General features: G+C 43.5%; 1 protein-coding gene across 1 annotated transcript; it reads left to right on the top strand.

Annotated features, from left to right (window-relative positions):
* The first annotated feature begins 429 nt into the window (after positions 1–429).
* CCNG2 (cyclin G2) lies at positions 430–11,388 on the top strand. Its single transcript, XM_075929450.2, has 8 exons — positions 430–694; positions 1,987–2,124; positions 3,922–4,059; positions 5,019–5,269; positions 5,432–5,510; positions 5,610–5,708; positions 7,355–7,560; positions 9,861–11,388. The coding sequence occupies exons 2-8, from the start codon at positions 1,987–1,989 to the stop codon at positions 9,988–9,990; spliced, it is 1,041 nt and encodes a 346-aa protein (XP_075785565.1). The 5' UTR covers positions 430–694; the 3' UTR covers positions 9,991–11,388.
* Positions 11,389–27,626: the final 16,238 nt, after the last annotated feature.

The raw sequence follows: 27,626 nt of genomic DNA, 5'->3' as shown, positions 1-27,626 counted from the left end.
CCCGAGAAGGACGGGAACGGCTCTAGCCAATCAGCGAACAGGACGTGAGGACCAATCCGCGCGCAGGACAGTTTGGGCGGCCTTTTCAAAATGGAAAAAATCTCGGGCCCCTTTAAAGGTGTGATTCGACTTTGTTTCCATCTCCTTCCGCGCCCCCCCCCGCCTCCGTAAATACCCAGAGAAAGGTCCCCGCCAGGGTGGAGGTGGGGCGCACCCGGGCTCTTCCAAGGAGCAGCGAGGAGCCTAATTGAGCACGGGGGCAGCCCCCTCACAGCCTTTGACTAAGACTCCCCGGGAGGGACTCTTTAACTGCCCCGCCCCTCTCCGACATCTGACCGATCGGCTCTGCCCAAGATCATTCCGCCGGGAACATCTGCGGCTCCGGAGAAACAAAAACAAGGGGGCGTGGCCGCGGCCGGTCACGTGACGGGGCTGAGCCGGGGGGCGGGGGAGCGAGTCGCAGCCGAGCCGTCTCCATTTTGCTGCGGCGGCCTCAGCTGCCCGTCGCTCGGCGCCCGGGGAAGGCCGCGGCGATGGCGCAGCGAGTGCGGGGCGGGGGCCGCTGACGGCGCCGCCTGGATGCGGGGCTGGGATCGGGGCCGCTGCGCGACTCCGCGGTGACCAGAGGCGGGGCTCGCCCCCGCTGCGCCCCCCGCCCCGCTGCCCCGGCGGGAGGGGACAGCGCTGCTGAGCGGTAGGGAGCCGGCGGGGCTGGGAAGGGGCGAGGAAAGAGCCGTTGGGCCGGGGGGAAACGGAAGGGGAGGCTGATGGTCCTTGAGGGGGGGTCGTTGGATTAGGGGGGGTGGGGAATGGGGAGCGGGAGCCGTAGGCATTGTGGCGGGGAGGGGAATGGGGGGCGAGGGGAACGGGGAGGGGGATCGTTGGCTTATTGGGGGGAGGAGAATGGGGAGGGGAATGGGGGGAGGGGGCCGTTGGAACCCGGGGGGGGGGGGAATGGGGGGAGGGGGCCGTTGGAACCGGGGGGGGAGGGGAATGGGGGGAGGGGGCCGTTGGAACCCGGGGGGGGAGGGGAATGGGGGGAGGGGGCCGTTGGAACCGGGGGGGGAGGGGAATGGGGGGAGGGGGCCGTTGGAACCCGGGGGGGGAGGGGAATGGGGGGAGGGGGCCGTTGGAACCGGGGGGGGGGAGAGGAATGGGGGGAGGGGGCCGTTGGAACCGGGGGGGGGGGGAGATGCTGTTTCTTTCTCTCCCTGCCGGTCTCCGCAGCTTTGCGCTCAGCCCCAGCGCCTCCTGCCCCCGATCGCTTTTTAGCGGCCCTGGCCAACCTCCCTTTGTTTTGTGTCCCTCTCCCTGCCCCATGATAAGTTTCAGTTACCGAACAGAGACACCCCCTGCGCCCCACAGCGGGTGGCCGTTGATTGAAATGCATTAAAGCATCTGATCACTACTCGGGGTACGGATAAAACATACCTAGGTCAGCTGGGGAAAGACTGGCAAAAATTAAACCTTACAATGGTTTGGGTAGAGTGGCCACACACCAGTGTGTGTTTCTAGCCACCTAACTGAAACCCAACATGATTCATTTCGATAAGGCGGTGCATTGCTGATGCTGAACCTCCCCGTGCAGTATTATTGTTTTCTTCAATAATACCCATGCCAGAGCTATCCTTTGGTCTGTGTAGGAGACAACACACCCTACCAGCAACCACCAAACCTGTCCCTACTGTCTTGGGAGAGGATTCCTCTCCCTTCCCTCTTCTGGGTGGGAAGCATATAGTATCAGCCTCTCCCAGTTATCCTACTTGTCTTTTCCCATAGAGGGGTAGGGCTAAGTACATCAACCTAAGCTTTTTCTCTATTAAAGACAGATGTTGTATTGGCAAGACAAAGGGAATAAGTGTTGCTAAAGTTGGAATAGGAATGTTTCTCACTGATAATTGAGTCTCTAGATTCTCTGTGCCTCCCATTGTTTAATTTTCATTCTATGACTAGTTACCAAATACTGAGATTTGTTTTTCTATTAAGATGAAGGATTTGGGGGCTGAAGAACAAATGAGCAATGAAGCTTTCTGGCTCTTCAAGCAATTAAATCTACATTTGGAGCAAGAATGGAAATTTCAACCTCGGGAAAAGGGGCTGAGCCTAATTGAGTGTACCACCGAGGTGAGCAGGAGGAGAGAGCTCTAAGGGGGAAGAGTTTATTATTCATGAGAGAGAGAGATTTACACAACTAGTTTTCATTGCCATAGATCTACTGTATGTCCTACTGTAGTTTTATGCTAGAGAATTGCAGTACGTGAAATTAAATAGTAAAGGGATGCTGTTCAATGTGTTTCTATAAAACCTAAATTTTCTGTTAAATTTGTAGGAAACTGCATACCAGTCGAAACACTTTTTTCTACGTAAACAGCCTTTTCATGTGCTTGAGATATTTTTACTAAAATGAATACATATTAGGTGCAATGAACTGTTTTTAAATTCTAATACTTAATAGATAGTTCCATTAATAAAAGAACTAGTTAAAACAAGGTATTGTGCATTCATAGCCTTAATTGTATATTAAATAGAGCGTTCTTGCTCAATTCTGAAGTCAGAGTTACTATTGGTTTCACTTTTAACTGCAGTATTTAGGCCCTGCACTGCGCTAATGCATAAAAACCAGAATGTAAAACTCACTACAAGTGAAACATCATAGTTTTTCTTTGTCAAAGCAAAGGAAATATATAAAGATAAATAGTGAAAAATAAAGTATTTGACAAATTTTCAGCTTTAATAATCTCAGACCCCAATTTAGAGAAGCCATAAAATTTGGATCTGTGCCCATCCACAAGCTGCAAGTTTTTGTAGGATTCTAGGGATACTTTTTCAAGTTGGAGTCTAAAGCCCTAATCAAATGGTTCCATCTGGGCAGACTCCCACCAAAGTCTTTCAGATTCTGTCTGCTCCCCTTAGCAGGTTCCGAACTCCACTAACTTCAATATGAAGTAAATACCTTACATTAAAATAATTTTTTCACCTATTAATAGTTCTACCTTAATTGTGTGTATTCACATAGAAATGTTGGAGTCTTGTGGATTTTAATATGATATGCCCAAGTCGTAGTGCTTTGTCTTCAAAATACTTTACAGACACCTAAACACTTTTTGAGGTTGTAAACTACTTGTGGTATCTTGACAGTAGGCAGTGGAGGGAAATGGGCATCAGTATATTTAACCTAAGACATGTAAAGTGCCATTCCATGCAGTTTAATATTTTATCTATGTAGAACTAACCAAATTAGCTTTTCTCAACTTTAGCTGAATATGGAATTATTTTAATTAGACACTATATAAAGAGGAATTTTGTTGAGTAATCTGTATAATCACAGAGGTATTCTTATCTGTCTATGAATTATGTGGTTGCAGTGGTCACTCCACTTAATACAAACAGGGCTCATAATGGGTCTAATGTTTGCTTTCTGGTAGAGAGTAGAAGGAACTCATTTTCTGTGTTCTTTACCTATGCCTTGAGGTCAGGACTTGTTCTGTTTTATATACATTTTTTGTAGCGATTATCTTTTAGAAACAAATACGTATTGTCAGGGCTTGACAAACCCCGGTGAGAGCCACTTGCCAGCCCTGCACTGCGCATGCATGAACCGCCGGTGAACGGGGCTCACAGAGCGACCGGCTGAAATCTACTTGCCATGGGCGAGTAGATTCAGAGGTTTGTCGAGCCCTGCATGTTGTAAATGTAGTTATACTGGATTTTGCACTATGTTGATTTAGAAGGTCTGGTCTTAGTCCAAACACCTTGGCTTGAAGGCTGTAGGATAGCATCCTTTGTTTGGTAAATTAAATCTACAGTTTTCACAATATCCCTTAAGAGACTATTTGCCATCTACTTACCTACTTCTAAGACAGATGACCTTGGATGATGATACAGTGTTGATAAATGCTGAAATCACTCACTCCATTGCAGAATGAAAACACTCTATGTCCAAGACTAAGAAATGCCAAGGTTGAAGATCTCTGGAGTTTGACCAGTTTCTTTGGATTTACAACTGAAACATTTGTCCTAGCTGTCAACATTCTGGACAGATTCTTGGCTCTTATGAAGGTATCTTGAGTGGGGAAGTAGTATTACCATGAAAAATATTGTTGAATATGCACACTTCCTTTTAGTTTTGCATTCATGATACTTGCTTTGATCTAAAGTAAAATAACAATAAAAATTCTTTAATAGTGAATAAATGTAGTACCTATCTCTTGGTTAGCAACATCCTGTAATAGCTCCTACTTCCTAGTTCAGAACTGGGTAAGTCACTTAACAGAAGATTCTCAGAGTGACTATTTAAAGTTATACCATATAAATATTCAACAGAACTATGCATGCATTAACAAAAAATATGGTTCAGGTTTTTGCCCTTAAGTCTGTACTGGTCATCAAATATAGGAAATGAAGAGACAAAGATGAGTCTCAGTATCTTGCAAACTAATCGTAATGTATTGAGAGCTCTTTATAACTAAGGTCAGTCTGTGTAGTATTGCTAAAGTCCAGTATAACAGCTTCAAGAGTACATTGAACAAGTATTTTCAGTAGAGGGTGCTCAGTTATGGAATTAATTTTGCAGAGGCCATGGGGGAAATTATGCATTTTAGAATATTGCATTAGTGACCATTTTTTCCTCCTAGTAATCAGTTGTACTTATTCATTTATTTTTGTTTGTTCCTTCATTTTGTTACTAGCAAAGTGCTGTCAGTGTATCTTTGCAGTGAAACTGCCATAACCAAGTGCATTTTATGTATAGGATTTGGCTTAGGCATCATGTAACAGTAAATACAGTTTAAACCTTTTACTTATGTTTATATTGTAGTAATGCCTAGAGGTCTCAACCAGGTTAAATTCCTGTTAGTATAAACATATGTGATGGTCCTGCTTGTAAAAACATGGAGCCTAAAATATGAAACACTTTGTATTTCTGGTGTGACTTTAAAATGTGATACTTCCACTGTAACATGTTGTAGGATCACCAGGTCATCACTAGTGTAACAATTGATAGTCTTTCTTTTTTCCAGGTGAAACCTAAACATTTATCTTGTATTGGAGTCTGTTGTTTTCAATTGGCTGCCCAAGTTGTTGAAGAGGAATGCAATATTCCGTCCATTCATGATGTCATCCGGATTAGCCAATGTAAATGCACTGTTTCTGACTTAAAACGGATGGAAAAAATAATTTCTGAAAAACTGCACTTTGAATTTAAAGCTACTACTGCCTTAACCTTTTTGCACTTGTATCATACTATTGTACGCTGTCATACCTCAGAAAGGTAAGTGTAATTATATACCATATCTCCAATGCTCTGTCATTGTTATACAAACTTTTCATCCCTTTAGCAGTCTTGTGAAATTCTGCCATTAGTGTAAAAATAGCTCTCTTTTTATCTGTCTTTTTTTTTTCCTGAGTACAAATGTTCTTTCCTTATTTGTAGGAAAGAAGTACTGAACCTTGACAAATTGGAAGCACAGCTGAAAGCTTGCAACTGCCGATTAGTCTTTTCTAAAGCAAAAGTATGTAAAAAAAAATATTTAATAATCCATAACTGGATTAATCCATAACTGGATTTTGAATCCTGTATGTTAAATTTGGTGTTTTTGTTGTACTTCTAGCCATCCATATTGGCCTTGTGCCTTCTCACTTTGGAAGTTCAGACTTTGAAATCCATTGAGCTGTTTGAAATTGTTCTGCGTGTTCAAAAGCATTCAAAGGTAAACTATATTTTAAACCACTTGTTTAAATGTTGGCTTTAGCACTGAATAATTAAGTGCTACTTTCCCAACCTGAGCCTCCTGAGGTGTTGGGTGATATTTGCACCCCTCCGTTGGTATCCTGAGGTACTGGGGCACCTGGTCAGGCGCCTTCACAACTTAAGTGATATGGATGGTTGTATGTAACTTTGATTCACAGAAAATCTCACGTGAAAAAATCCCAATACCATGTAACATATCTTACCACACAGATACATTTAAATGGGTGTACACTTTGTGCTCTCTCTACCAAGAAGCAGCCTGATAGCAGGGTCATATTGGATACCAATATGATTAAAAACCTGTTAAATTCATCTTATTCAGTCCACTTCAGTATGTGGATCCTAGGATGTTTCCTATTTATCCTGCTTCTTATATGGGAAGGGATTTAAACATTACTGTTAAAATGTGGTCTATGTAAATCTGTGAGGGTTTTTATGCTAATTGTTTAATATAGAAAATGTGAAAGCCACAGTCTTAAAAGCATTAATGAAATTAGCCTAAGTGCTTTTGTTTAACTTTAAATGTACAATAAAACCAAGACGACAACAAGCCTACCCAGATTTATTTAACCTCGAATAAGTGTTCCCAGCCCTGAAGGAATTATATCATGTTTCCTAGCTCTGAATAGTTATGACTGACACCTTTTAAAAATCATTGATACTATACAATTTTAATGTTATTAATATGCATTAAATAGTATAGTTTCATTTCATGGAAAATCTTGTGATCCAGGGTCACGAGTTATGTTGGCATCTGTTGTGAGGCAAGGAATAATTGGCTCATTTGCTTAAAACCTTCCTTTAACTTACAGGTAATATGAACTTTATTTGAACTGTCAGCTTCACACTGTATTGCACAAAATTGTCCTGGAGCATGCTAAGGGAGCTGAGTTTGAAAATTTTAAAATTGACAACGTTAGTATCCCTTACCCAATCATACCACTTCACATTTACACAATGTGAAGTGCTATGACTGTTTTCTTAAAGGAAGAAGGAAATTGTTCTAGGTAAGATTCAGACTGTACTTGGAATAATGTAGCTTGGAATTTCTAGTTTTGGCCTCTTGAAATCATGACTTACCCAGAAATGTAGGAGATGTTTTGTGTTCAGTTCGGAATTTTATAGACTTCCAGAAAAAGCTCTTAATACTTTGAAACTGGCCTTTGTGTAACCCAGCAGGCATTGGTTGAAATGTGCAAATAAGAGGCTAGACTTAAGTAGCTATCTACTAAAACTTTTTTAATACTTTAATTAGCAGGACTAGTTCAGATATATAAACACTAATTACCTTGTTTACCTTGGTGACAAGGTACTACTTTTCTGCACCTATGATGAGGGTTTGATAGTTTACACTCACACTCATAGCCTAACGTTTGAAATTTTTCCATCTACAGATTAATCTTTTTATTCAAAATGTGTATTATATACAGAAAATATTTGGAACTGTGCCAGTCTTCCAAAAGTGAAAAATGCTGTGACATTTTGGTCCATTACTTCACTAGCATATTACTTGACTTACATGCCAGTGTGTTGGGAAAGGTGAGACAGTCTCATTCTAGACTGTGCAGTAGAACTAATTAGATGTTTCTCACTTTTATCTTTAAGATAAGTGATAGGGACCTACTCTTCTGGAGAGAGTTGGTTTCAAAATGCCTAGCAGATTATTCTTCTCCTGAATGTTGCAAACCAGATCATAAGAAATTGGTTTGGATTGTTTCAAGACGTACCGCTCAGAATCTACAAAATAGTTACTACAGTGTTCCTGAGTTGCCAACTATACCAGAGGTTGGATGTTTCAATGAAAGTGAGAGGTAAATTACATTCTTACAGTGGTGGTTTTCACTGACTTTTAGTTTCTGAAAGCATTTTAATGGCACAGTCATAAAAATAGATTTGGTTTAGTAGATCTTATTTGCATGAACAGTTTCTTGAAGTGTAGTCTTCCTGGTTGCAGTCCCAACTGTCTTAACTTCAAAGCTATATATTCCTTGGGTAACTAGAATATTTACAAAAACTGAGGAGTCTTGTGGCACCTTAAAGATTAAAAAAAATGGGCATAAACTGTCATGTTCTGGAAACACACTCTGTCGCGTGCAACAGAAAATCATGGTTTCCCAAGCAGTTGAAGCCACATGTCAGGATCTGACCTAGCAGCTCCCAAAAATTTAAGGACTGGACGCCAAATGTTTATTAAACAAGTAGTCTTATTCTTGGCTTCTTTTGTCACTTGAAACCCAGAAAGGGTGGGGCCTCGGCAGGAAGGGGTGAGGCTGGGGACTAGTCTTTTCTCCAGAGTTGTCTAGTGCTGAAGGCTTTGAATTAAAAACATAGCAAAGTGCTGCCAGGCTGCTGCTATTTTAAAAACTTGTGGCTCTGGGCCCTGCCTGGGTAGCACCATGACTGGGAGCCATTAGCCATTTAAATAGGAACTGCTGCCTGGAAATACAGTGGCACAGGCAGCAGGATATAAATAGAAAATGGCCAGGTGCAGTCCATGGGCTGGATCTAAGTGTTAGGTGGGCTGGATCCAGCCCCCAGACTGCATCTTGACCAGTGCTGGGGTAGGAGTAGTTGTTGAACAAATGGACTCGCGTAAGCACAGAGGCACACATTTCTAAAATATATAGTAAGGCAGTTTTCCTATTACAGTAAAACTCCAGTGGTCTGGCATCCAATGGTCCAACACTCCTGATGGTCCAGCACCATCTGGAACCTGGAAGTGCTCCGGGCAGCCAGACAATTGGAGCTGCTCTGCCCCCGGCTTCCCCGATTCAGGCGCTGCTGAAACTGACCAGCGGCTGACTTGGGGAAGCCAGGGGCAGAGCACCTGGGGTGCTGCCGGGTTGGTCCTGCAGCGCCAAGGGGCGCATCTCCCCTCCCTCCCCCCACTCCAACCCAGACCCCTCATAGCCCCCCTTCCAATGGTCCAGCATATTTGATAATCCGGCACCCCCTGGGTCCTAAAGGTGCCGGATTATCTGAAGTTTACTGTACATACTGATAAACAACGTGTAACTTTCCTTCATGAGAAGACAACTTTTCTTTCATTTTAAGCATTTTTGCAGTAGTATCTAAAACACAATTGTGCAAACACAGTAGCACAGTCCCTGCTCCAAACATACAGTCTAAATCAACAAGACAGCTACAGTATTATGGGAAAGGCATAACAGGGAACCAATAATGCTGCGCTCTTATGGCAACTAAATTTCAAGCATTGTTTCACAGGTGTGGTGGGTGTCTAATTAAAAGGGAATAGGCAAAATGGAAAGAGAAGGGGGAGAGACATTGAGGGGAGCAAGGTAGGAGGTAAGAGGTGGAGAGAAGGGACCAAACCAAGGGAGGGGAAGGGGTGGTTTTAGAGCAAACAGCCTGGCAGCCGATCAGCACAGGGCAAAGGAAGTCAGGTCAAATTTGTAGAAAAGTGTGTGCAAGTCCTTGGTTTGGCTGTTTCTGCAGCTACTACTACTGGCTGGAGTTTCTAGGGTAGTTTTGCTCCCAGGCCACATGTGGGGGAGACACCATCTGTGTCAGTGTTCCCAGGACTAGGTTGGGCTTCCTCTGCAGTTTTGGGTCCATGTAGTTGCTTGTGAAGTTGACCCCAGCTGGGCCCATTTTACCAGCTTTTTCTCCTCCACTTCACCTAGTTAGGGACTATTGTTCTTTGCACAGTTTTCTGATGCTATACCTGTAGTTTTAAGCCTTTTGCCTGGCTGGTTGTCAGTATTGAACATTTTAAAGAAACTAGTAGAGCGGTTGCTCTTTTCGCACAACAATATAAATGAAGTGATGTGACAAAGTGCTCAGCTAGTAAGTGGTAGCATAATCATGCTAGTGGATTGAAAACTAGATCCAGCCCTTGATACTATGCTGGGACTTGGGGCATTGGAAGCACAGTAATTAGTAATACAAGTGTTTTCTAATATTTTTAAAGTCTGTTTACCAGTGTAATGAAATTCTGTAGAACTATAGAAGTATGAAGAGCTTGTGAATTTTGTTGGAACCTGCATTTCCCAGCAGTTCCCTAAAAATGTGGGAAACTCCTTGGCTGCCTTCATGTACACTTTTGTCTTCACAGCTTGAGTAAATGACAAATAACTTTCTTCTCTTTCAGTGAAGACTCCTGTGAAGATATGAGCTGTGGAGAAGAAAGTCTTAGCAGTTCTCCTACTGATGTAGAAAGCAACTTCTTCTTTGACCTCAATTCTAAATCTAAGTGGCAAACTCTCAACTGTCAGTCTTAGCAGTTTGATTGCACTAGAATACAGTTTTTAAATGTACTATAGGCTTTCTTGGCAATAATGAGTAGGTAGTATCCAGGCAAGAGTTGCAATGGAATACCTAAGTGCTTATAATGCCTGCCTCTTTTAGAATTCTGATTTAAACGGTTGTTTAGGTGCCCATTCAGCAAAATACTTACACAGCCATAGTCCTGTTGAGGTGAACTCAAATGACGTATATGGACAAGTACTCTGCTGAATTCTGTTTAAAAGCATAATGCGTTGGTATTTCAAATGGTAAAACTGCTTTAGAGTGCATGTGCAATCTTCCAAGAAAAGAGGTTGTGTATGTTCTATTGAAATGATTTCTTTTGGGGCAGGAAGTATTTTAACCAAAATTATATATTTTAATGGTATATTCTAAGGATTTTAAAAGCTTTGCTTTTTAAACTTCAGGATTTCCTTGTTTAATCAGGAGCATGCATGATCTATTTTGAGAGGAATATAGACTCAAATACTTTAGACCCATTCATATGAACGATAGACTAGTATGTATGTGCCAGGGTTTATTTTAGCATTTTCATTTTAAACTAATGCAATGAGCTTGTTTAAAATTTTAGTGTGAACATGTCAATTCATACTATTAGACTAGAAGTATTAACATATTAAACTTAAGTGTACATTCCTTTAAATATTTAACCTTTGTAGTTTTCAGTATTCTTTCACTGTTAAATGACTAAATCCATAATCAGACTGGTTGCATGCTTATGTAAAAGCTGTTAGTGCAGGAAGAGTTGGTATTGTGCAGAAATGTCAGGTAAATGTGAAGTTGATAAAGTGGTTGATATAATGACAGAAACTTGGTAACTTTTTTGCATTTGTTAAAACACATTAGTATGAGTGCATTTCACTGGAGAGTATGGACAGCTACCAAATGAGAACATTTACTCTGCAGATGTAACGGTATTTGTGTGGTAGTGCCAATGTAAAAATGAAGGGGCAAAAAATAAGCTAAGTTTGATAGTTGTAGAAATAAACATTTCTAGAATGACGTGAAGATGTGAATGGTGATGTAAGTTTCTAAATGTTTTATGCTCTGTTTTATAAACGTATACAAAAGTTTACAAAATGTATAAAAAAATGTAAATTTAAAAAATGTACAGAAAAATCTTAACTTTAAATAAGCAAAAAGTACTGTATTTTTTTACATTGTGTATGTAACTTTGTGTAGGTAGCTTGCATGTGGATATTAATTTATTGTGTATTCTGTATCATACAAATACTGTCTATTGAAGACTTGCTTTTTCTACAACATCCAACAAAGATATTTTCTGAACCCAATTTCTGTTAAAAGGGTATAAAACCTACTGTTTTGCTTCAATTCAGAATACAAATAAAGCAGTTGTATTTCTATTTGTATAATACTGCACTATGACTTCTCAGTAAAGCTATATCAGCCGCTTTGTACACTGAACACTGGTTTGGGATTGAAACTTTTCGATGTGGGCTACTTAAGGCTTTTCTGAAGAATTTAAAGGAAAATAGTGCCCTTTATAAAAAATCAAGCATATAGATGGGGTCTCCGGTAAGAGCCTAACTAACTGGACTTTGACACGTGCTTTGATTCATGGATTGTAACAGAATTGTTTAAAAGATTTATAAGGGGTCTTGCCAATGATTTTGTTTAACTAAGGTTGGATATAAGCACAAGGACCAATATAAGCTGCATAGGAATTTTTTCTTAGTTGGGAGTCAACAGAAAATTTTGCCTCTCAGATTGACTTGTTTTATTTTGTAAAGGACAAGATGAGAATTAATCTTTGCTCAGTTTTGCCTTAATAGTGCTATGTCTAGCCCAGTAACCTGTCTTCTGACAGTGACCAGTGCCTCATACTTCAGAGGAAATGAACATAACATGGCAATTGAGTGATCTGTCTCCTGTTGTCTAGGTCCAACTTTTGGCTGTCAGTGGCTTAGGAATGCCCAATTGTGGGATTGAATCCTTGGCCTTCTTGATTAATAGCCAGTGATGGACCTTTCCTCCATGAATTTATCTAAATCTCATTTGGCCTCAGCCTACCACTAACCACTGCATCGCAAAATCCTCAAACTTGCACTACTACATATTCAAGATGGAGTTTGCCATTCTGTCCTAGCACTGTAACAATACCAGCTTTGCTATAGTTTCTGCTAGTTAACACTATTAAAGTGATTACTGCCCTGTGCTAGGCTACAATAACTTCCTTTTTCTCTTACGGTGTAAATATATAACAGTTATGTCACTTAGCCTTCTGAACAGTGTTTTTAGATAAATTAATGCAGATTGCCTATCTCCTAGAACTGGAAGGGACCTTGAAAGGTCAAGTCCAGTCCCCTGCCTTCACAGCAGGACCAAGTACCATCCCTGATGAATTTTTGCCCCAAATCCCTAAATGGCCTCCATAACGACTGAACTCTCAACCCTGGTTTAGCAGGCCAATGCTCAAACCACTGAGCTATTCCTCCCCCAAATGGTTCTAGCATTAATTGCAGGAGCTGTCTACTGGCCTGTATGCTTAAACCAAATTATCTAGAATGATAGCATTACAGTTATATGAACTGCCTGTGCTATCAAATGACCAATTTGAGGCACATGGATGTGATCTTAGTAAGTAGGGCTACAACATACACTGACATACAAACAGTAACCATTACAGGTGAGACCCAAATTCAAGGTCCCTTGGTTCCCAGTGTAGTAGGCATCCCCCAAAATCTTTGGCAGGGGAAAATCTCTTCTTACCCATGCCTGACCAGTTCCAGATTCATCGCAGATATGTAACATCCCATAAAATTAGCATACTTGAGCTGACTAATAGATTTTAAGCAACCACTCAAGGGACCAGGAGAATTTGGCTGCCTAAGATACTTGACATTTAAGTGAAATATGGGAACATTCAGGCTTGTGACCTCATGTAATGCAAGAGACTGGGCAATGTAGGTGGAGCATTCAGAAAATTAAGAGCAAACCATACTGAGCATGTGCAAATGATATTTTCCAGTGTTTTATATTTAGCCAAATCTGCATAAGCTTTCAGTAATAGTACAGGGCACCTCTCTGACTCCAGTCTCTTCCCTGATGAGAAGGAAAAAAGCTATTCAACAGAATGTTCAGAATACATTGTTTCATTTATAACGCACTCATAAGATTACCATAATGAACTTCATTCTCAAATACGGTTGTCCAAAAATAATCCTATTCTGTCTTTTTAAAAAAAAAAGTAATGAAAGACCCTAATCTTGACCTAACAAAACCTAAATCTGATCAGTTAGTCAGCCAATGAAAAGAGAGCCTTCTAATTCTAACCTTGATTTGTGTTCCCAATTAATAGTAAAAATAAGGAACAGATCCTAACTTAACTCTTTAAAGTTAGTAATAGAAATGTAGCCGTGTTAGTCTGGTGTAGCTGAAGCAAAATGCAGGACTATGTAGCACTTTAAAGACTAACAAGATGGTTTATTAGGTGATGAGCTTTCATGGGCCAGACCCACTTCCTCAGATCAAATAGTGGAAGAAAATAGTCACAACCATATATACCAAAGGATACAATTAAAAAAAATGAACACATATGAAAAGGACAAATCACATTTCAAAACAGAAGGGGGATGCGGGGGGGGGGGGGGGGGAGGAAGGTAAGTGTCTGTGAGTTAATGATATTAGAGATGGAGAAAGGTAGATGTCTGTGAGCTAATGGTATTAGAGGTGATAATTGGGAAAGCTATCTTTGTAATGGGTAAAGTAGTTGGGGTCTTTGTTCAATCCCCCCGGGAGAGTGTCGAATTTTAGCATGAATGACAGTTCAGAGGATTCCCTTTCAAGTGCAGATGTAAAAGGTCTTTGTAGCAGAATGCAGGTAGTTAAGTTGTTGAGATAGTGTCCTTTCTGGTTGAAATGGCAAGAAATTGTTTTTTCTTTGTGATCCTGTCTGATATCTGTTTTGTTAGATATCTCTTTAAGGTTAGAGCTTCCAGAATACTTAGACAATTTAATTTAATGGAGGATTGTGAATGACAAGTGCAAGAATTAAAGACTTATTTTAAATAAAATTTAAAGTAAACACACATTAAAATATAACCATATGTTACATTGATACTCACATTCTAAGATGAAATGGTGCATGCAGGGTTGTTCTGTTCCTGGGTGAGAAGAATGGGTATATAATCCTTTCTCTAACCATACGTTTATCATGGATGAATGTGCTGATCTAAAATTAGCATATTGTTCTTTTATAATCAAGTATAGTACCCCTTAATTAGTTAGCATTAACCCTACTTTTTACTGTCTCTATATTTCTACTCCCGCTGTTTTTGAATTGGCTGTTTAACACTAAATGTCTTTTTAATTAACATGTAGATACATTAATTAACATACAGATAACATTCTTCCAAAACATTCACATTTGGTCTAAAATGCTTGTTAAAACCCAAAACATACTTACAGCATGACCTCGGGTTATGTCCTCAATTTATCTCTAAGTTTCCTCTGAATTGTCTCATTTCATTTATCAGATCTTAATCCAAAAACCTCTTCTCTACTTAGATTTCAGCACATTTCTTTTTAATATAAGCGAGCATCATCTCTGTAGGCTACACATAATGGAAATGTTAGACTTAACTCGTGTCACTATTACGTCACAAATAATATATCTTGTGTTACATATTGTAAGCCTGATTTGTCACATTGCCTGATTTTGGGAGTCCATAAGACTATTACAATGCATATACTGAAAGGAGCAGGTTACTATGGTAACAATTAAAATAAGCAATTAAAATTCTCATTCCATGGCAACTGACAAATCAATTACAGTTAAACTATTAAAATCTCATTCTTAATGTTGCATAAATACAGTGTTGTGCTTATAAGTTGTTTGTAATTTTGTCCTAGACAAGTATGTTCTGTTCATGATTTGGGATCTCTAAGGCTACATCGACATTACGAGTTTTGCCAGAAGAGGCAATGCAAATGAAGCTCAGATTAGCATTTTCTCACACTTCATTTGCATAATCTCTTCCAATCTGTTTGTGCAAAAACAACCAGTGTGCACGTTCCCTTTTTTGTGCAAAAACCCCCTTTTGCGCAAGATCCTTATGCCTGAAAAAAGGAGGCATAACGTCCACACTGCTTGTTTTTGTGCAAAAACAGATCAGAAGAGATTATGCAAATGAAACATGAGAAAATGCTAATCCGCACTTCATTTGCATTGCCTCTTCCAGCGAAACTTGTAGTGTAGACATAGCCTAACAGTTTTTTAAATGAATTACATTTTAAAGAGCATGTCAGTTCTCCTTTAAAGAGAGGTGTAGTTTTGTTTTGCTGCTATTAGCATGTCTTCATCAGGGAGGCATATTAAAAGTATTATGGAAGAGACTAAACAGAGAAAATATGAGAGTTGGGATTTTCAAGAGAGCTCAGCGTTGGCTTTCCCGGTGACTGGGAGGGCCCAGCCTTGGGCCTAGACAAGCAGGTTCAGTTTCTTGCTGTCATGTGTTTCTTGGATAACCTTTGGCATATCACATCTCTCTGTCTCAGTTACACATCAGTAAATTGAAAGCACAGTAATACTTTCCTGTCTCTCAGGGCTACCAAGGACAAAGAAAATGGTGAGGCACTCCAATAGAGTGGGCACTGAGGCCATATGTACCTGAAGTGCTTAACACCCCCTTTGGGCTCCACTATGATCCACAAGACTCCCACCAAACCCATTAGGTGCCTAAACTCAGTTGGAATCTATGTTTGCAGGGTAGAAATTCCCTTGGTGCCTATGTTTCTGCCTTTGGGCATGCAGGCTGCTGTCTCCCTTCAAACGTCTCTCCTACCTAAGCCCCCAAGCAATTCTAACCTGAGGGAATACAGGTATTTGGTCACCTAAGTGACATGCTGAGCCCAATCCAGAGGCCATGTACTGGACTGGATCCATTCTCTAGGGGGTAAATATCCAGTCATCAGGCTGAGGGCAGGGGCCAATGATCCATAAGTCCAGTGATTAAGTGAGCTGAGGACCTCAGCTCCAATCACTCCTAAATTATCTGCAATTGAATAGCTTTAGCAGGAGAGATGGATGAAGCGCCACATCAGAATAGCCCATATCTCAGTGGTTAGAGCCAGGTGGGGGTAGGGGGAAAAGACACCTCTTCATATCCTCTTTCACCCACTAGCTGAAAGAGGGCTGGATTTGAACCTGTCTCTCCCACAGTCTACGTGAGGTTCTTATTAGCTGAATATAGGTATGGCAGCACCAGCACCTCCAGCTGCCTTTCTGCACAGCAAAGCAGGCACCTCACTCACTCCCACAGGTGCCAACACTGCCTGACTCCATCCACTCCGTGGATTGTTGTGTGTGGATCACTAAAGCAGAGCTAGGACATAAGCCCCACTGTGAAAGGGGCATCTGGGACCAGGGGCAACCTCCCGCCCTCCATCCCAGGTTCTGCCTTGCCAGCCCTCATTGCCATTGGCCTCACATTTCCGTGCACCCCTAGCATGCAGGGTCCCCCAAAGTGGTTGCCCCAAATCATCCTAATGACAGAACGGAACCCTTTTGTCACTATCTCCCATTGCTTATTAAGGCAACTCCCCTGCCCACATTCTAAAGGGCCTTGCTCCCCATGCACGGTACAGGGAGCCGAGGCACCTATCCTGGCTTTGTGTATTTTCATTGTTGCTGCTGCTGTGATGTGAAAGCACCGTCCAGTGATCCTCAGTGTTGCAATGCCAATGAAAGCCCCCGTAGGCCCCAAATACCGTACAGAGGGTAGTTTTACCACTAGATTCAGAGCGAACATAGGCCAATGCGCCATGTGTTTGCACTCCAGTGCTCAAATGTCAGGAAACTCCTGCTTAAGGAATACAGATGTAACTTAAATGTTGCCCCTTTGTCTCTGCATTATATATTCCACCCTGCAAGGAGGTTTCTCTGGTGCTTTATCACAAGTCCCAGTGATTTCACTGAGCTCTGAAAGTGCTCAGCAGTTCCTCAGGAAGGCATTGGCATATAACAGGAACAGACACTAGATTACAGTTTTCAAGGACACAGCTACATGCTGTTCCTCACGCAGAGACAATGTAATGTTATGCTTTCCCTCCTGCAACCCTTTATGCACGTGCAGAATCTTCTAGTTCTGCGAGATACATTTTGTACACTGGTCAAAGATGATAAAAGTAATTTCTAGAAATGAGAGGTGAATCAATTGTAGCTTCATTCACTGTTCATCTTGCAATGTGACCGGGGGCAAAAAGTAGGTTTCATATCTGAGCAGTATGTGGTCACATACAAAGGTGATGCACACCAAGGGCAGAGTTAGAATTGTACATGCACACTTAATATTGCTGTGTCCCAGTTGAGTGCTTAACCATGCAGTCTTAGTGTCGATGAGTTAATGAAATTTCCTAGGGTTCTTTAAAAGAAAATAATGCCATCCATAATCGAGAGCCATTTGCTTAGACACCACCCCCGCATTATCCCTGACGCAAGGTCAGCTTTCAGCGAATTGTGGTACCGAAAACTCCAGAAGGGGGGCGTATAAAAGCATCATGGAACACTTCATGCTGAGTGCCCAGAGTTTTCAACTTTTCAAGGCCGTGTGCCACGAATAAGGTAGGGCTCAATTAAGGCCTCAAGCCAGTAAAGCTGAAAGCGTATGGTTAACGTTAAGTATGCCAGGAGCTCCACTGACTTCAAACTTAAGGGTAAGATTTTCCACATCGGACCAGTGGCGCTGGGACCTTTTGCACTGTGGGTGTGCTGAGAGCCATTCAACTAAACTGTAAACCCTCTATACAATGGAAACTACTTCAAGCAAGGGGTGCAGAAGTTCCCCCACTTCCAACACCTATGCAAGTGACTTACGGTTGTAAGTCCCCTGGCTGCTCCTGAAAAACACTGGATAGCGGCCTCGGTGTGCACTTTAATAGCCAATGATGGAGCTCACTGCTTGCGGAAGCAGGAGCTAGCAGGTTGTGGGGCAACCAGAGCTGCTCCAGGACAAGAGGAACACACAGCTTTGCCATCACAGAGAAAGACTCTCTGGGTCTCGGCTTCTCCTGGGCCCATGCAGCTTCTGTTGCTCTGTTGCCAAGGTTGCGTGTAAAGCTACAGCTCCATCAGATGTGCATCAGACAGACAGGACAGGATCCCAAGAGCTGGAGTGACCCCAGCCACCCCAAGACTCCCCTTTAACATTCAGCGGCCAATCAGCTGAGCAAGTGCCACCCATGCTGCTCAGAAGAAAGTGCATGTCAGGTGGTGGTGCATACTGCACAAAAATAACTGGAGAGAGGGTTTATTTTCCAAAGAAAGGCTTGGAGAGGTGGAGGTGGCTTTGCTGCCGTAAGAAAGCACCACGCATCCTCACTGACTGAAGTTAAAGAGCAAGGCTAGTGAAAATGAAGGTCTGCTGCAGCTCCAAACACTACATTGTAGGCCGGTTTATTCTAATGAAGACAGAGGTCTGTAGCTGTCTCACATTTTCCTTCCAAGGACAATATGCTCTGCTCACAATACACTTAAAACCTACAATTGTAGGCCATGTCTTCACTAGGGGGAAGATAGATGCTGTGGTGGTCAGTCTTCTGGAGTTCAGTTTAGCGGGTCTAGTGAAGACCAGCTAAATCAAACTCAGAGGGCACCCCAGTCGGCGCCTGCAAGGAGTAAGGGACACCAGCAGGAGAGTTTGCTCCTGTCCGTCTCCCACCGTGGGGACAACAGGGAAACTCAAATTAAGGTATGTCACCTCCAGTTACATAATTAATGTAGCTGGAGTTGCATATCTTAATCTGATCTTCTCCTTTAGTGCAGTCCAGGCCTCAGTTTCCCCCTATGCTTTTCTTACACCGTGAAATGTAATCCTGCTGTTTGTGTCCTTGGTTCTGCATGAAAAACATCCTTTCGAGTCTTGAATTACAGAATTAGGCAGCTATTAACAGTGTTCAGGAAACCAAACATGTCTATATTAGGGTGAGTTGCTATGTGTTCTATTTATAACACTTTTATATGTCAACATGTTACCCCCATTACCCTCCCATGCACACCTGCATCCCGCTGTTGTGATTTAAAGAGCATATGGCTACTACAGCTTTATCTGCAAGATCATCATTGAGTTAGCTAAAAATTGCTTTTATACTGAAGATGTACAACAGAGGCCCTCAACCTTTCCAGACTATTGTTGCCCTTTCAGGAATCTGATTTGCCTTGGGTACCCCCACATTTTAACTGACTTGGAAAGTACTTGCTTCCAAAATCAGACAAACATGTCACAGCCACACTATTACAGAAAAATTACTTATTTTCTCATTTTTACCATGGAATATAACTACTGTACTTACATTTTAGGGTATAGTATATAGAGTAAGTCTCACATCAGTACCGGGCAAATTAGCTGAAACTATAGTAAAGAATAAAATTGTCAGACACATAGATGAACATAAATTTGTTGGGGAAAAGTCAACATGATTTCTATAAAGGGAAATCATACCTTACTAATCTACTAGACTTCTTTGAGGGGGTCAACAAACATGTGAACAAGGGGGATCAAGTGGATATAGTGTACTTAGATTTCCAGAAAGCCTTTGACAAGATCCCTCACCAAAGGCTCTTAAGTAAAGTAAGTTGTCATGGGATAAGAGGGAAGGTCCTTTCATGGATTGATAACTGGTTAAAAGACAGGAAACAAAAGGTAGGAATAAATGGCAAATTTGCAGAATGGAGAGAGGTAACTAGTGGTGTCTCCCAAGGGTCTGTACTGGGACCAATTCTATTAAACCTATTTATAAATAATTTGGAAAAGGGGTAAACGGTGAGGTGGAAAATGTTGCGGATGATACTATACTGCTCAAGATAGTTAAGACCAAAGCAGACTGAGAAGAACTTTAAAAAGATCTCACAAAACTAAGAGATTGGGCAACAAAATGGCAAATGAAATTTAATGTCTGATCCAGTCTGGCCGTTCTTATGAGTAGTATAAACACGTCATGAGCTGTATACCATTTTAGATTGCATTGACTTTGCTGGTGCTTTTTAAACAGCCTGTTGTAAAACTAGGCAGATGTTTAGGGGAGTCCCCCATGGAAGACCTCTGTGTTCCCCTAGGGTACATGTACACCCCTGTCGGAGAGGCACCGAGGTAGAAAAGTGCATTTTACCCTGGCCCGCAGCTGCTAGCCATTACAATCAGAGGAGTTCATGATGCAAAGTATTGGAAATTGAGATCATTGTCAGATAACTAAGTTTGGACGCCAGTCCCCAGTGACGCTGGCGAACTGCCTGCAGTCATGGCTCTTGAGGCTGTGGCCTTACATTTTAAGAGTGCAGTTCTGCCGGATGCTCACTACCTCTTAAAAAGGTACTGAGTACCTGGAAGTGAATGGGCATTTAGGGTGCTTAGCAGACTCCAGCATAAGGAAGAAGGGTGGCTTTGTGATTAAGGCAACACATTAGCATTCAGGGGTTGGGGGGTGGAAACCCTGGCCTGCCACAGGCTTCTTGTGTAGCCTCAGGCAAGTGCCCTGTTCTGGATGAATCCAAGTAATCTGTAAAATAAGGAACACACTTCTCCCCCTTTGCAATGTCTATTTAGACCCGGGGACTCCAACTTTAAGCACAAGATCACTTTTTTAATTTAATCTAGGCTCTACCTCAAGCCCAAATCCCCTGGCCCCGCCTCCTTTGTGCCCCTTCTCTAAGGCCCCACCCCTGCTCACTCCCTCCTCCCCCGTCCTCCCTCCCTTTCACCAGGCTGGGGCAGAAGGTTGGGGTGCAGGCTCTGGTCTTGGATTAAGGGATTTGGCATGTGAGAGGGGCTCTGCGCTGAGCCTGGGGCAGGGACTTGGGGTGCAGGAGGGGATTTATGACTGGGGCAGGGGATCGGAAGCTGGCTCCAGCTGGGCCCTGCTGACCTCAAGTGGCTCCTGAGTGGTGGTGCAGTGGGGTGACGGCAGGCTCACAGCAGCCAGCAAACTACCTCCATCCCAAAGTCTGTTGTGCTCCCCTCCTCCATTCTGTGGAGATAGAACACCTGACATCAGCACCCTAACCTTAACCCGAACCCTTCCCCTTCCCTGCTCTGCACAGACAGCAGGAGGCTCTTCAGGAGAGGCAGCTCCAAGGCAAAGGGCGGGAGATGCACAGCAGTGTGGGGAAGGGCAGCTGAAGTGCCAGCACTTGATAGCCTCTTGGCCAAACCCGTCAGGATCACCTGTCAAAGGCTCCAAGATCCACCAGTAGATCCTGATCTACTGGTTAGTGGCCACTGATTTACACCGCGGTTTAAGGGAAAGGGCTGTCTTATACAGCCGTGTATAGCAGCTGGCACATAGGACCCTCCCGGATCTGAGCTTGCACTTGTACGTAGTGCTATAATACATCGAAGAACCCCTTTTTGTGCTAGTCGCTCAGCTACCTTCTCCTCCTCCCTCACCCCTGCATCAGAAGTCTTGTGTGAACACCAGGCTGTCCTGGTGATTTATACAGAGACGAGCAGGGTAGGGTAACTTTTTTTTATTGTCCCAACTTCTGTGGGTGAGAGAGAAATGGGCGTTCCAGCTACACAGAGATCGTCTTCAGGTAAGTGAGTGGCATTTCTGAAGTTGTTCCATTGCCTCTTTGGGTATCTACATCTCCCCTAGTGCCTCACCTGGACTGCATCTAGCTTGGCAGCCACTGTTCACTCACCATCCTCAGAGGTAAAAGCCCAATGCAAAGAAATGACTTAGCTTTACTCTGCCCCCTTCTCTGCAGGGGCAGTCCTGTAGCATCACGCAAGTGATGGAGGCCAAGTCGTGCTTCAAAGCGCTTTGCACACACCCATCTGCCTCCCTAATGGTTCTCCTCTCAACAGAGCACAGTCCAGTCACCTCTGAAGTACAGTGTATGGCTGGTAGCTGACTTTCAGTGGAGGAGGTTTCTATCTATTGAGTGATTACTCAGATGATTAGCTGCTCCAGTTTGGCCCAGCTGCATCAGGCACAAAGTAGAGTAGCCCTGTTTTCTAGCTAGTTTCCTTTGTGGCCACAGGACTCTGGAGCCTAAGGGAAAGGATGTCGTAAGAGCTGATTGCCCAACCCAGACAGACTCCTCCGCTGACCAGTTCAACCGACTTTAAGGCAGCTTTGCATCCCTGCAGTGGCTTTAGGCAGCCTCAGCGGGCTCAAGAATGTGGCTCGGTGCACTGTGCATTCAGAGCTTTCGGAGTGAAGGGGTCCTAAACCGAAATCATTACATCTTACATTTATTAGGAGCAAAAAAAGTCCGCTTTATTAGTAACCTGCCAAAATAGCAGATAGTGAAAGCAGAAGCTACGTTATGCCCCGATCATTTGTCAGTCAGGCCCATATGCAATTGAGAACTCAATTATGCACAACTATTTGCTTGCACAATTAAGAGTTATTGCAGGTGGAGCTAGGCAGATAAGGGGTCCCTTAGGCCAGGTCTAGACTAGACCTGACAGCTTGGCTTATGGTACACAATACCAGCTACGTAGAATACATAGATGGAGTCTGTTTACCTCAAAACAAGCTTTGCGGCGTCCATACAGTGGGAGGCCAATGGGAACAAACACTTCCATTGGCTTCCTTTATCCCCTGCAAAAGCAGGGGTACCAGATACTGTCAAGGGAATCCTCTGAGTTTGATTTAGCGAGCCTTCACTAGACTCACTAAATCAAACTCCGGAAGATTGATTGCAACAGCGGTGATCTTTCATGTAGTGTAGACAAGTCCTTAGATAGACATTAACTAGTCACCTGTGTGCGCAACTACTGCATTTCACACACAACTTGAGTCTCTGCCTCACATGTCTTACAGTGTGTCAGTTATTAAGTGCCTTCCACAATGGAGAAACCAACTAGATTGGCTTCAGGACCCACAAGGTGTCGTATATGTGCTCTTTTAAAAGATTAAAGCTCAGCATGTCTATCGTTGAAAATAACTGGCCATTCACTTGCTCCTAAAGTGAATGACAGACTTTGAGGAAGTCACTCAAAGAGCATGAAATGGCCATCTCCCCAGCCAGGTGGAGGGAGAGTGGGAGAAGTAACAGGAGCAGTGGTTTGGCTCAGGAGCAACTCACAGAAATTACAGTGTCAGCATTTCTGAAAGCTTTTCAGATACTGCCTTTGTAAGCTGAGGATACTTCAGCAACGAACAGCACCCACCATTCTCTTGGAAGCAGACTTGCAAATGTGCTGGATTTGGGTTGGATTGGCCAGAGCACGATGAGGGATCAGTTCTGTTTCTTTCCTACAGAAAGTCAGTAATGAGCTTCATACAACTATTGCCTTCTGTCACTTGCGGGATATCAATTTGCTCTTCCGATTGTGGGTAACATTTCTTCTCTCGCTTACTCTGCGTTTGATGTCCAGTTCCAGTGCTGATCCTTTTCTTCTCTTGTATTTCCATTTTCCAAGTCTGGAATGAGTTGGGTCAACATCAACTTCACCTATCCGAGGATTCATTTTCTGACAATATTGGGTTCAATTTTCAGCACAACCTCAATCCAGTGTCCTCTTTTAGTGCCCAAAGTTTTGCAGATATTTGCCGTTGTGACTAGGGGCCGCAGACTCAGGTGGCAGGGGGTGGCTAGAACTGGGGGAGGGCTGAGATAAGGATGGGACCCAGAGGGAGAGGTGTGGGTGCCAGAAAGCCCGGGCTTGGAAGAAGGTTGGAAGCCTTAGTACCCTCCTTCTCAGCCTAGAGCAGCCACGCCCCTGCACCCCAGCTGACTCACTACCTCCCCTTCTCCTCCCTTGGTTGTGACTGCATGTATTTATGGGCACTGGTTGATGCAATTAAGCATCTAATGACGGTTTTCAGATGTGCTCAAATGTTGAGCAAACTCTCAACCAAGTCACTGGGAGCTCTCAGGTCAATGCTGAGCACTTTTGAAAACCCCGCCCTTAATTACTGGGCTGCCTAAATATCATAATTGAACTCCTCCATGACATCATTGCCCACAAACTGTCGGCATAAAGAGGGAGGCCAGGCTTTAAGATGTAATAGAAATCTAACCCCCACGGGCGTATTGGTAAAATTCTGTTTTCACCATTCACACAAGCCGACAATAAATATTTCTTACTCTGTTCGCTTGATTTAAGGATATTGACTTGTTGCGGTTTGACCCTTGATGTGACCAATTTGTGTTTCAAGCATTCTAAAAAGTTTAATGTTTCAAATCTCAACTTCTGTCACTTAACTATTGTCTGACCCCTCCCCCATAACTACAAAAAAAAAACCCCACTTCAATACATTATGCGTCAAAATGATAAAACATCAAATTCTGCCAAGCCTATTGAAAGCACAAGAATGTTTCTATTTTATTTTTCATCAGGCTCTATAGAAAGTTTCACCGATTCTAGCAAGCACCAGCAAGGCCTAGGGTTGCCAGGTGTCCAGTTTTAGCTCGGACTGTCCGTTATTCGGGTCCCCTGTCTGGTTAAAAAAACCAGAAAATACCAGACATGTGAAATGTCCAGTATTGCCTGTTTCCTTCGGATGGAAGCCCAGCAAGGACAACTCCCCTACTGCATCTGGCGGGGGAGGGAGTGAAACACGTGGGACCTTTTAAAGGTGCAGCACCTTTTTTTTTGGCTCAACAACTTTGGTCTCCCCTTTTTTTTCCCCCCTCAACAGAATTTTTTCCCACTATTTTTTTGGGGGGGGGTCGGTATTTTTTTTTAAACTTTCTGGCAACCCTAGTGAGGCCTGTTGCGAGTGGAAGCACAATCTCTGCTGGTCTGGATTCCCCTTATACTCATGTTCCAAGCTTTTGGAGTCTCCAGCCGCAGCTCTGGTTTCTTTCTCCACATGTCTGGGAGCTCTGAGACTCAGCCTATTTCCCCTACACAGAAAAGTCCTATGAAGCACAAACCCCCAATAGAAACGGCATCTCTCTCTCTCTCCCAGAACTCCACACCAAAGATGTGAAGCTTCTGGTTTACAATTAGAGCAGGTAGCAGTCAACATGTGCATGTACACACATGGACTAGAATCTCATGCCTATAGCCTCTCATACGTAATCACGTGAAGAACTGAGCATACAAAACCAAACATTTCACCCACCCCTTTCTATCTCATCAGTCCATTGGTAATCGTGTGGGACTTTCCGCATGGTACAGAGGAAGGAAGGTAAATGGTTCCCTGCTCCATGCAGGCTGGAACGCACTGGGGTAAGTGAACTCTCCCCCTCCACAGCTCCTTGCCCAGCGTCTGTGCCCTTGCTTTCTCCTTTCCCGTGCTTTCGTTTCCTATTTCCAACTCCCTACACCAGTGGTCCCCAACCTTTTGGGGCTGCCGGGCACTCGGGGGTGGGGCTGCGCACGTGCCACGCGTCCAGGGGCGGGGACGCTCATGCGCCATGAGCCCAGGGGCAGGGCCACGCACGCACCACGTGCCCGGGGAGGGGGCCGCACCTGCACTGCGTGCCCGGGGCCAGCACTGTGCACCTAGGGCGCAAGAATGGCTTGGGCCAGCCGTGGTCACTCGGCGGGCACACATAAATGCCCCAGCGGGCACTATGGAGCCCACGGGCACTGGGTTGGTGACCACTGCCCCACACCCTTCCCGCCCAGCTTCCTTCATTCTGTCTTAGGTAACTTTCCATTGCTCCCTCTAAGCAGATAAGTTAAAGCTGGTTTAACTAGGGAGGCAGCTCACCCCTTGTCTAAGTATTCGCCCCCGGATAGATTCACTGAATCCCAAGCTCCACCCCATTGTATGGGCTGCTGCAGACTGCTGGTGCATTAATGCTAAGGACCTGCCAGCAAAGGCGGATCCATATACACCTAGGAACTTACGAGACAGCCGTTTTCATAATACAACTTCGCAATATCAACCAGAATTAACAAGTGGTGCAGACACAGGCTCAGTTCATCACAGAATCCAGTTGCGATGCTGTATTCCATTAGGTGCTTTAAAGAAGTCTATAGATAGAGGCTCAGGGCCTGAATCTCAGTCCTGTTTACACTGTATTGGTAACGTAAAGAGACTCCTATTTCAAGGACCTTTAAAACTGCCCGTCTGGTATGAAGGTGTCTTAGTGTAAATGCCCTCTAGTCCCATTTGCCATTAAATATAGATTTTTTTAAACAATAATTTCTATAGAATTCTATTTGTTTTCTCAGAACCCCATTGAATCCCTCCATTAGAAGTCCCGCAAGATGTATATGGCAGCGAGCCCTCTGTACAGCTTTCACTCCTCAGTGTTGGCATCATAAGTCAGCTACGGATTCAGGGTTGACTGTGTTGGGTTCCTTAGTGCTAGCCATTCTCTTGTGAACCATGGGACTCCAGATTGTGTAGAATTATTACCCCTGATTAGCAGTGGCTCCATGTTGCGGCTGTCCTTTGATCCGTCAGTGCTCTGGGCAATGTTTTTTCAGCTCTCCACAAGACAATCAACTCCTTTCTGACTAAATAGTAATAATGATAATTGCGTGTATCTGGCATCTGTCCATCAGCTAATACCCCAGCTGTCTGACAAAATAATAAAGGCAAATAAAAAGCTCTGTTAAATATAGCGCATGTCAGAGGTGTTAGAGTGCCAGGCCTAGAGATCAAAGCCTCCTTAATAAAGTTGTAGAACAGTTATAGTGTGTGTTTCTCGGCTTCCTCTGCAGCGTGCCTCAAACCTGGGAAGACTGCACTTCTAATGGCTTGTCTACACTAGGGAGATACAGCGTGCTAAGACAAATTTGTTCCCCCTCAAACAACTGAAAAGCATTTCACGCCTGCACAGAGAAGTGCTCCAGTTTGCAGGGGGCAGGGCCGTAGCCAGGGTGAGGCGAATGAGGCACTTGCCTCGGACGCACAGCTGAGGGGGGCGCAGAAAAATAATATAGAAAACTAATTATTTTAAGACAGTGCCGTGTCCCTCCCCCGCCCATTAGCATCGGCCGGCCCGCAGTTTACATGTCAGGCTGCACGTTGCCGCTCCGCAATCCAACAGTCACCAGCCCTGGCGGCCGCCCACCCCGTTAGCTGCTTCCGAGTGGTGCGGGAGGCCGGGCACCGGGCATGAGGTGGGATTGTCAGGCTGAGAACCAGGAGTCCTGGGTCTTGTCCCACCTCTGTCAGGGGAGTGACTCTAGGTCTTAGGGGTATGTGATTAGAGCTGGGGGTCTGGGAGCTACGATCCCTGGATTCTACGGGTCCAGGCCCTTAGCCTGTTGGAGTCATGGTTTCCCCTCCAAAAACCGGAGCTCATGCTGCTGAGCTGCCTGTGCCAAATGCTTTGAATGTGCTACACAAACCAAGGGGACAAGGCAGGGACTATGGCTTCTTGCAAAAGAAATTTTAATAAACTAAAATTAATTAAGAACAACCTTTGAGCCTCTACGGGTCTGGAGAGATTATCAAATATGTCCATCTTATCAATAGAACCTGAGGTAGCAAATAATATTAATTTCAACACAATTACTGATGAGTTTGCCTCATTAAAAGCACTCAAAGTACAATTATAAACAAATACCTAATTATATTTATATATGTATTAATGGATTGTTTATGCAGATCTCATAATAATAATAACAACATGTTTATTAAACTAAATATCACGTGGACATTGCTATTGCATCATTCTGAATGGAAATTTAAGTACAGAGTACGGACTAGCTGAAACAGGTAACCAGTGTCCCAG

The sequence above is a fragment of the Pelodiscus sinensis genome, chromosome 4 (assembly GCF_052426305.1).
Source record: "Pelodiscus sinensis isolate ZL-2025 chromosome 4, ASM5242630v1, whole genome shotgun sequence".
Taxonomy (NCBI): domain Eukaryota; kingdom Metazoa; phylum Chordata; order Testudines; family Trionychidae; genus Pelodiscus; species Pelodiscus sinensis.
The sequence above is the reverse complement of the archived record's forward strand: the minus strand, read 5'-3'. Positions and strand labels throughout refer to the sequence as shown.

Coding starts and splice junctions, on each gene's coding strand:
- CCNG2 (XM_075929450.2), top strand. CDS start 1,987: ATGAAGGATTTGGGGGCTGAAGAACAAATGAGCAATGAAGCTTTCTGG. Junction 2,125..3,921: donor TAATTGAGTGTACCACCGAG/GTGAGCAGGAGG, acceptor ACTCCATTGCAG/AATGAAAACACTCTATGTCC. Junction 4,060..5,018: donor GATTCTTGGCTCTTATGAAG/GTATCTTGAGTG, acceptor TCTTTTTTCCAG/GTGAAACCTAAACATTTATC.